The sequence below is a fragment of the Scophthalmus maximus genome, chromosome 8 (genome assembly GCF_022379125.1).
Source record: "Scophthalmus maximus strain ysfricsl-2021 chromosome 8, ASM2237912v1, whole genome shotgun sequence".
NCBI lineage: Eukaryota > Metazoa > Chordata > Actinopteri > Pleuronectiformes > Scophthalmidae > Scophthalmus > Scophthalmus maximus.
In genome coordinates, this window is record NC_061522.1 from 320282 (window position 1) to 331264 (window position 10983).

General features: G+C 49.6%; 1 protein-coding gene across 5 annotated transcripts; it reads right to left on the bottom strand.

Moving 5' to 3' along the window:
• Positions 1–48: 48 nt before the first annotated feature.
• On the bottom strand, positions 49–10474 carry alg13 (ALG13 UDP-N-acetylglucosaminyltransferase subunit). Of its 5 annotated transcripts, none has more exons than XM_035636651.2 (25): positions 10165–10474; positions 9640–9723; positions 9449–9499; positions 9327–9373; positions 9177–9249; positions 9017–9098; positions 8658–8823; positions 8444–8507; positions 8001–8118; positions 7619–7683; positions 7405–7505; positions 6382–6467; positions 6019–6295; positions 5654–5752; positions 5235–5418; positions 4588–4759; positions 3178–3213; positions 3046–3101; positions 2646–2714; positions 2267–2393; positions 2044–2163; positions 1793–1833; positions 1588–1702; positions 1104–1196; positions 49–1017 (listed from the first exon to the last, which is right to left on the bottom strand). In XM_035636651.2, exons 1-25 carry the CDS (start codon positions 10282–10284, stop codon positions 647–649), a joined length of 2817 nt encoding a protein of 938 aa, XP_035492544.2. In that variant the 5' UTR covers positions 10285–10474; the 3' UTR covers positions 49–646. The 5 variants fall into 5 exon arrangements, with proteins under 5 accessions (XP_035492544.2, XP_035492543.2, XP_035492542.2 ...); XM_035636650.2 differs by having other exon boundaries at positions 5654–5755; XM_035636649.2 differs by having other exon boundaries at positions 5648–5752; positions 10165–10472.
• Between the last annotated feature and the right edge of the window lie 509 nt (positions 10475–10983).

Sequence of the window (10983 nt, forward strand, 5' to 3'; positions counted from 1 at the left end):
ATGTCTTGACCGAGGTGAGATCATTTGACCAGAAACGGAACAGTCGTCTGCTGGTGAAACAAACTTTATTTTCCCAGAAACTAAACGAATCATCGTCATTAGTTTGAACTTAACGTCAACAAAAGAACGTCCCTTATCAATAACCTGGGACTGACCAAAAGCTGCCTGCAGCCCCGCCCCCTCTCTCTAATTGGCTGACAGACACTTCAAAAATAAACTCAATTTACCAACTTGAACTTTAACAAAAAACTTATCGGGCAGACACCAGTTGCTACGACAACCTGTAACACTGTCAATCATTGAACATGAACTGACGACTCATAAGTGATTATAAGTCTAACTTCAGTTATGTAAACTAAGACTTTTGGTACAAAAAGAACTGAAATAGAGGATTTAGCTACCAGCTAAAAAGCTAATGTGCAGAAATCTTTCAATGATCAATGTGAAGCTAACATGCAACAACAAAAAACCCTAAACACCAGAAATTCTGGTAATTTAACATTCGTATTTCAATTTTGTTCAAATTTCTCTCTTTCTTTCTTGTGGAAATGTTCTTCCCTCTGGTTTGTCCTCTGGAAACTTCCCACTGGACACGTGAGGTTTTCCTCCTGACATGGTAGCATGTTGCTAACGAGTGACGAAGGTCTTAGATGGCGGGGGGGATGTAATGTGTTGCCGTGTGGTGGGGGGGCGGGGCTGTAATGTAGGCAACCATGTGGGCGGGGTTAGGGGCAGGGCAGTAAACCCGTTGGGTGTGGCCCCCTGTCTGGAGCGCCCCCCAGTGGGTGGACTGGGGGAGGCAGTGGTAGGAGGAGTGATGGGGGAGGTGGGCGGGGTGAGGGTGATTGGGGGTGGAGGGCAGGTAGGTGGCCATGGGCGGAGCTTCGTACGGAAGGTGCAGCATCGGGGGAGGGAGGAGATGCGTCTGCTCCTGGTACAGGAGAGCTGCGGAGGGGGCGGAGCTCTGAGGAGCGGGGCTAATAGAGGAGGCGGAGCTTTCCACGGATGGGGCGGGGCCTGTTGAGGGGGGAAGAGACAGATAAACAATCAAACGCTGAACATTCAGATCATCTGCACAGGTGAAGGTGAGTCGCAGCACTGACCGTCCGTCTGTCCATCTCCTGCCCTGGTGGATTCTGGGTAGGAGGAGGGGGGCTGATGGGAGCCTCGGCCCGTCTCATAGACCTGGGGGGCGGCTGGGGGCAGACGAGGAGCAGAGTCAGAATCTACTGTGGAAACGTCTTCAGATTTAATCGTTCGTTCATGACGCGTCAGGTTAAATATCGCTGCAGCAATGCATTGTGGGTCTGTTTCTCCTTTCCTCTCACATAGGAAGCTCCAGTGTGTCCTCTGCTTAAGGAGATAGGAAAGAAAACATTGAAGCTCCTTTTCTAAACACATTTGACAATTCCACCGAACCCTTCCAACTACTTCCTGTATCCAGGTCAGGTCACGTGATGTTTTAATGAATATCTTCTGGTAATGACTTCCCGCCCCCCCCCCCATCCCCCCCGCTTCTGACCCCTGGGTCACCTGACCAGACCTCCTCCCCTGAGCCAATCAGAGACAGTGTGGGGGGGGTCTTACCGTGCAGGGGCTCCTGGCTCAGGTAGGGGGGGTAGGGCTGGTAGGTGTAGGACGCTTCAGGAGAGCTGGGGGGGTAAACCTGCTGCTGCTGCTGCCAACAGCTCTGATGGTACCACTGTGGGGTGGGTGGGGGAGGGGGGGGCAGTGAGGTCACCTGCAGCTCATTACACCTGATCTTTAAAGGAACAGTGTTACAGGATCTTACCTGGACGCCCAGGTTGAAGTAATACTGGAGCACTCTGTAGTCTATACACACACACACACACACACACACACACACACACACACACACACACACACACACACACACACACACACACACACACACACACACACACACACACACACACACACACACACACACACACACACACACACACACACACACACACACACACACACGAGTGAGTGACAGTTTGAGGCCCAACAGTAGATTACGGCCGGTTGCCCTCTGACCTCGGGGTAAATCGCTGCCGTTGGGGTCGTAGGAGTAAGGGGGCGGAGCCACCACTGTGCAGAGAGGCTCGCCCAGCTCATTAGCCAACCAGGGAGAAGCAGCTGGGATCGTCATTGCAGCTGGACACAGGAACAGTTGTCTGTGTTTAAAGTTTCTCCAGCAGCCAAACAACATGACCTCTGACCTCTGACACTGTGTGTGTGTGTGTGTGTGTGCACACACCTGAGCGTGTCTGCGTGTGAGTGTTTGGAGGCAGGTGAGCAGCTGCAGATACATGTGATGACGGAGAGGAGGGTGAGGAGGAGGAGGAGGAGGGTGAAGAACCGATGACAGCCAATGGCTTCACGACCTGAAAAAAAAAAAAAAACACACACACACACACACACACACACACACACACACACACACACACACACACACACACACACACACACACACACACACACACACACACACACACACACACACACACACACACACACACACACACACACACACACACACACACACACACACACACACACAATCTGAAGTTAGACTCCACCTCCTCTTGGGGAAACTTGGACCATGCACAATTTAGTTTTCGTGTGTGTGTGTGTACCTGCTGTGTGTAGTTGTAGCTCAGGTCTGGTCTCGGTGGAGAGTCAGCTGTTCCTCCTTCCTGCTCGTCCTTTCACGATAAGAAAAAAACGTTAAAAAACCTTTTGTCCTCTCTGTAGCTTCATGACATCACTGATCACATGACATGGTGTCCTCATGGTCCCTCGGTGTCTCCTGTTCGTTATGTCTTTATGGCGTGTCTGATCACACCTGAGAGGTTGTCCGCTGAGTGGGCGGTCCTTCACCAAGGCCCACGACAGGTGTAACAGGGTTACCTGATCTCTGTTGACCCTCTGAGTTCTGGTCTGTACTGGACTAGTTCTACCCAGTTTGAAAGTGTCCTGGTTCTGTCTCTGGTTCAGTGTGAACATTGGTGTGGTGTCAGGTGTCGCCCGTGGTACCTGATTGGTGGAGGGCTCCGCAGCAGCGTAGACACCTGACGTCTGGTAACTCTGATCTGAAACAGGTTGAAGTCACAGTCAGCACATGATGAACCGTGGACCGACTCTGAGGACACAGAACCTGAGACTCACCCCGAGCGCTGAAGAGGAAGTCCTCAGTGAAGTCAGCTGGAGAGAGAGACACACAGTCAGAGTCAGAGAGAGAGACAGACAGAGAGAGACAGAGTCAGAGAGAGAGACAGACAGAGAGAGAGACACATAGTCAGAGTCAGAGAGAGAGACAGACAGACAGAGAGAGACAGAGTCAGAGAGAGAGACAGACAGAGAGAGAGACACATAGTCAGAGTCAGAGAGAGACAGAGTCAGAGAGAGAGACAGAGTCAGAGAGAGACAGAGTCAGAGAGAGAGACAGACAGAGAGAGAGAGACAGAGTCAGAGTCAGAGAGAGACAGAGAGAGAGACAGAGTCAGAGAGAGACAGAGTCAGAGAGAGAGACAGACAGAGAGAGAGAGACAGAGTCAGAGTCAGAGAGAGACAGAGAGAGAGACAGAGTCAGAGTCAGAGAGAGACAGAGAGAGAGACAGAGTCAGAGAGAGACAGAGTCAGAGAGAGAGACAGACAGAGAGAGAGAGACAGAGTCAGAGTCAGAGAGAGACAGAGAGAGACAGAGTCAGAGTCAGAGAGAGACAGAGTCAGAGTCAGAGAGAGACAGAGAGAGACAGAGTCAGAGAGAGAGAGAGACAGAGAGAGAGACAGAGTCAGAGAGAGAGACAGAGTCAGAGTCAGAGAGAGACAGAGTCAGAGAGAGAGAGAGAGACAGACAGAGAGACAGACAGAGAGAGAGAGACAGAGTCAGAGTCAGAGAGAGAGACAGAGTCAGAGTCAGAGAGAGACAGACAGAGAGACAGACAGAGAGAGAGAGACAGAGTCAGAGTCAGAGAGAGAGAGAGAGACAGACAGAGAGACAGACAGAGAGAGAGAGACAGAGTCAGAGTCAGAGAGAGAGACAGAGTCAGAGTCAGAGAGAGACAGACAGAGAGACAGACAGAGAGAGAGAGACAGAGTCAGAGTCAGAGAGAGACAGAGTCAGAGAGAGAGAGAGAGACAGACAGAGAGACAGACAGAGAGAGAGAGACAGAGTCAGAGTCAGAGAGAGAGACAGAGTCAGAGTCAGAGAGAGACAGACAGAGAGAGAGACAGAGTCAGAGTCAGAGAGAGACAGAGTCAGAGAGAGAGACAGAGTCAGAGAGAGACAGAGTCAGAGAGAGAGACAGACAGAGAGAGAGAGACAGAGTCAGAGAGAGACAGAGAGAGAGAGAGACAGAGAGAGACAGAGAGAGAGAGAGACAGAGAGAGAGAGAGAGAGACAGAGTCAGAGTCAGAGAGAGAGAGACAGAGAGAGAGACAGAGAGAGAGAGAGAGAGACATAGAGGGAGACAGAGTCAGAGAGAGAGAGAGAGACACAGAGAGAGAGAGAGAGAGAGAGAGAGACAGACAGTCAGAGTGTGAGACAGACAGAGAGAGAGAGAAACTCGTCCTCACCCTGGTCGTCCACGGTGCTCGTGTCCTCCTGGTCGTCCTCTGATGAGCAGATGGGGGAGTTTACAGGTGGAGGTGCAGGGGGGAGGGGCCCCAAGCCTCTCTGGACTCTATAGGAGGAGCCAGGCGGAGGGGGCGGGACCACCATGTTTGGGGGCGGGGGCACAGCCGGGCCCTGTGGGCAGAGTGAGGCTGAATCCAAATGTCCTCCTGGGAGGCGATGTGTTCACTGACACCTCTAGTCTGTGTCACTGGTTGCTAAGCAAACACTGGCTCCTATTGGCTGACACCACTGACTAATAATAATAATTACATTATAATAAGACCTTTTTCTTTCTTCAGTCGATAATAACTACATAACTACAACCGGATGATCCGTGGGTTTGACTTTGGATTCACCGTCAGACAGTATCTGCTGCCGTCACCATGGGAACAACAGTTTACTGTATCCGTCTCTAGTGGCTAGGTTATCGTCTTGGTTCAGGATTTAAACTCTTCATATAAAGGACAAGATTTAGCGTCAATGGAGAAAATGAATGAATTGGAAATTCACTTCCGGAACCCGAGCTGTTCAAAAAGTGGGCGGAGTCACTGTTGCGCTCTAATGGCAGTGAGTTAGCGGTTTGACACCTGTCGTCAGGAGTCCGTACCTGACGTGATAACGTGGCTCTGGTTTTTCTCACCGACAGTGGTGGGAAGATGGCGTCGCTGGCGTCGTCCAGTTGGTAGTATGCGATGGCTGCGTCCAAATCAGCCGGCTCCTCCGCCGCGTCCCCCGGGAAACCAAACTGACAATCTTTATTGAGAGCAGCGACCAGCTGACGACGGCTACGACTGAACAGATGAAGGACTGTGTCAGAGCAACTGTGATACGACCACTGGGGGCGCCAGAGTCCCGCGGTTCTACATAAAGATCAACTGAAACAATAATGGGTTTTTTTAGAAATAGGTTGTCACTTCAACCAGACAACAGGATGACATCATCACGTCTGATTTAAAGGGACAGTGTAGAATCTGTGTCATTCTGTCGTCAGGGATATGATGATGTAATGATGATGTTTACCGGGACCTAAAGGCGTAGTTGTCGTAGTCGTGGTAATATCGTCTTCCAGGGTGGTAGTAGGTCAGCTGTGGACCAATCAGGTGACGGTTGAGGAAACGGGTTGAGCTTCTGACCACAATCGACACACACACACACACACACACACACACACACACACACACACACACACACACACACACACACACACACACACACACACACACACACACACACACACACACACACACACACACACACACACACACACACACACACACACACACACACACACACACACACACACACACACAAATCATTTCTCTGAGCTGGACAGAGCTCAGGTCTCTGTGTGACTGATCAGGTTGAAACCACACAGACTTGTGAGCTCCTACCTGGAGGCTCCGTAACGAGGAGCTCGAGCTGTAGGGTGGTGGTGGTGGTGGTGGTGTGGGGGGGCGTAGGGGTCGAAGGTCATGGCTCCAGGTGATGGAGGGGGGGGCAGGCGAGGGTGACCTGCTGGCTGGAAGCGAGGGGGCAGGGTCGAGGGGGCGGGGCCTCCGTAGGAAGAGGGCGGCGGCATCAGCATCTCCGCCCCCTTCACCCCACTGCTGCCCCGAGACTTCCTGAAGTAACGATGACGGTGATGACGCTGACCACGAGGGTCCGAGTCTGAGCAAGGACAGAGACGGCATTACAGGTTGTCACGGTAGATCAGAGGTTGTTACTGTACATTGAGTTATATAAAGTAAATATACCCAGATCTCCTTTTCTGATTGGAGCAGCGACGTTCCAGGCAGGAACTGGATTAACTGGTTTCAGATCAGTCAGAGGAACCAGGTGTCTGAGAGACAGACAGAGAGATGGACGGACAGACAGACGGACAGACGGACAGACAGACAGACAGACAGACGGACAGACAGAGAGACGGACAGACAGAGAGACGGACAGACAGAGAGACGGACAGACGGACGGACAGACAGAGAGACGGACAGACAGAGAGACAGAGAGACAGACGGACGGACAGACAGAGAGAGAGACAGACAGAGAGACGGACAGACGGACGGACAGAGAGACGGACAGACAGAGAGACAGACGGACAGACAGACGGACAGACGGACAGACAGACGGACAGACGGACAGACAGAGAGACGGACAGACAGAGAGACGGACAGACAGAGAGACGGACAGACAGAGAGACGGACAGACGGACGGACAGACAGAGAGACGGACAGACAGAGAGACGGACAGACGGACGGACAGACAGAGAGACGGACAGACAGAGAGACAGAGAGAAGGACAGAGAGACAGACGGACGGACAGAGAGACGGATGGACAGAGAGACAGACGGACAGACAGAGAGACGGACAGAGAGACAGACAGACAGACGGACGGACAGACAGAGAGACGGACAGACAGAGAGACAAACAGACACAGACGGACAGACGGACGCAGAGAGACGGAAAGACAGACAGACAGACGGATACAGATGGACAGACAGAGAGACGGACGCACAGAGAAACGGACAGACAGACAGAGAGACGGACAGACAGAGAGACGGACAGACAGAGAGAAGGACAGACAGAGAGACGGAAGGACAGACAGACGGACAGACAGAGAGACGGACGGACAGACAGACAGAGAGACAGACAGAGACAGACACAGACAGACAGAGAGAGAGAGAGAGAGACACAGACAGAGAGATGTTAACATCAGGACAAGAGTCTAACTATGTCATCTGCATCATCATCATCATCCTCCTTCAGGGTCAAAGGTCGCACTTCTCTCCCAGCTCCTCGATGAAGACGGTGACGGCTGACGAGTGTGTTCCTACTTCCTGGATGAAGGCGTTGTAGTACTTCCCCTTCGGCTCCAGACGCACCTGAACACGAACACACACACACAGATGACGGGGTGAGATGGGATTGCCTGAACAGGCCACCGTCCAGGGAAGCTTCACTTAATCACTGTTGTGTTTCAGTCGTGTGTCGTCACCTGACACTTGTCTCCCAGGAAGTACTGTCTCCCTGCAAACACCATGTAGTCCGTCTTCTGCATCTCTGTCACTCACACACACACACACACACACACACACACACACACACACACACACACACACACACACACACACACACACACACACACACACACACACACACACACACACACACACACACACACACACACACACACACACACACACACACACACACACACACACACACACACCAACATTGTGTGTTGGGTTAAGGGCTAGAGAATACATTGATTCACACTTAGGAGTGCTCACAGCTATCGAAAGACTGGTGTGTGTGTGTGTGTGTGTGTGTGTGTGTGTGTGTGTGTGTGTGTGTGTGTGTGTGTGTGTGTGTGTTACCTTTGCACGTGTCCTGCCACACGTCAAACTCTAGGTTTCTGTAAACGTCTCCGTCCAGAGATTTCATGACTTTGTAAGGCAGAGACAGTCTGGACGGGGGCGGAGCTTCAGAATGAGGCTGAACGAGAAGACCACAACAATCAACAACCACAGACGTTACAGACACCAGATAACAGACACCAGACAACAGACACCAGACAACAGACACCAGACAACACAGTGGTAGTTTGATCCTCATCAGAAAAGGGCCGTGTTAGGTTCAGGTACAGTCGTGATGTGTTCAGGGTCAGGAACGTGTTAGGTTCAGGTACAGTCGTGATGCCTTCAGGGTCAGGACGTGTTAGGTTCAGGTACAGTCGTGATGCGTTCAGGGTCAGGACGTGTTAGGGTTAGGTACAGTCGTGATGCGTTCAGGGTCAGGACCGTGTTAGGGTTAGGGTTACCTTTGTGTCGTCCATCACTGCTCTGACTCTGTCGTCAGCAGCTCCACTTGACTCCACCTCCTCCCTGCAGGGTAAAACAAACGCACCTGTCTGACTGCGTACAGGATGATGAGATGCAGTGTGTGTGTGTGTGTGTGTGTGTGTGTGTGTGTGTGTGTGTGTGTGTGTGTGTGTGTGTGTGTGTGTGTGTGTGTGTGTGTGTGTGTGTGTGTACCTTTGTCCTCGGTCGTCAGGCGTGTCGTAGCAGATGTCAACATCACTACACATTGACACACTGTTTCTATAGCTCCGACCTCCGACCCTGGAGGCCTCCATTGCCTGATAGAGCTCCGCCTCCTCCACCCCAAACACCTGAGTGTAGAGCAGCTCGTACAAGAGAGCTACACACACACACACACACACACACACACACACACACACACACACACACACACACACACACACACACACACACACACACACACACACACACACACACACACACACACACACACACACACACACACACACACACACACACACACTTTGATTTAGGAGTTCCCTTGAATCAACCAATCAGCGAGCAGTACTCACCCTGACAGAGGGCTGCGGAGGCGGGGTAACTCCTCGGGTAAACAATGTCATAATGACCATTAATGGAGCAACACAGCATCACCTAGGCAACACAGAGAACCAATCAGATTCCAGGGTTTGGTGTCACATGACCCCCCCCCCCCCGGACACATCTCTTCACCTTGTCCACAAAGTCGTCCTCTGAGATCACTGTGGCTGGTTTCCCCGGGTAACGATAGATCAGGAAACAACGCCTACACACACACAGGTAATGTCATGTGATGACAACATGACGGGGATGTGAACCTGTGATTGGCGTGGAGCTTCTCACCTGTAGAGCTGAGACAGAGCCTTGATCTCCACCTGACCCACGGTCTCCTGAAAACACACTCAACGTTACGAAACACCTGTTCACGGGTCAAAGGTCACAGGTCAAAGGTCACAGCAGCTCACCTTCGGGTCCTCAAGACGCTCCAGGTATTTCTCAAAGGAACCTTCAACAAACTGAAATTAGAAACACAAGCTGCTGAGAATGATGGACAATGTAGTATTCAGAGGAGGTTAGGAGAGGAACCCGTCACACTCAGGAAACCAGGTAACCATGGCAACAGCACTGATGCTTCAGGCGACCCAGGGAAACTCACCGGTTCAAAGTTACACCTGTTGGTTCTCATGAAGTCGGCGCAGTCCTGACGAATCCTCCGATGGTAGTTCTGAGAGTAGTACAACTACACGCACGCACGCACACACACACAGAGTCACTTATTTAACAAGTACATTGACTGCAGTACAATAAATGCAAACTTAAGTACTTTAACTGAAGTACTTTAAATAAAGTACTTTAACTGCAGACTGAAGTGCTATAACTGCAGACTAATGTACTTTAGCTTCAGACTTAAGTACTTTAATTGAAGTACATTGACTGCAGACTTAAGTACTTTAACTGAAGTACTTTAAATGCAGACTTAAGGACAATAACTGAAGACTGAAGTACTTTATCAGCAGATTTAAGTACTTTTACTGTACTTGTAGTTATTTGAAGTACATTAACTACAGAGTGCAGTACTTTCACTGCAGACTGAAGTGTACTTGTCCATCTGTTTCCATGGTGACGACAGTCAGACTCACGGAGTTAGCCCTGTTAGCTCAGTTAGCTTGACCCGGCTCACCTGCTCTGACACGGCCCGGAACAGACTGGACGCGTCCCGCGCCACCATCTTGCGGAAGAGACCGACACTGGACAGGTACTCGTCCATGTTGACGAAGTACTTCTTCAGGCCTTTCTGCATCCCGCCGCCGGTCCCCGGAGCGCAGCGTCGCGGTCCGCTCGGTAACTCGGTCCGGTTCAGACGCCGCCGTTTCACCGACAGGTGAGATTAATCAGGTGTGATGAGCGTGAGGGGCGTTCAGGGGCCGGCCGAGGGTCAGAAATATGGGGATTAACGCTTTCGATAGAAAAGTTACGAGCACAGAAACCCCCCAAAACTAACTGTTCTTATATTATATTATATTATATTATATTATATTATATTATATTATATTATATTATATTATATTATATTATATTATATTATATTATGTTATATTATATTATATTGTACTATATTGTATTGTATTGTATTGTATTGTATTGTACTGTATTGTATTACATTATATTATATCGTATTATATTGTATTATGTTGTACTATATTATACTATATTATATTATATTTTATATTGTATTATGTTGAATTATGTTGTATTAAATTATTATATTTTATCTTATTATATTATGTTTGACGTTATATTATATAATACTATATCGTATTCTATTATATTTTATCATGTTATATTATGTTTGACGTTATATTATATTAGATTATATCGTATTCTATTCTATTCTATTCTATCATATGTTGTATTATGTTGTATTATATTATATGTTATCATATTATATCATGTTTGACGTTATATTATATTATATCGTATTGTATTTTATTAAATTATA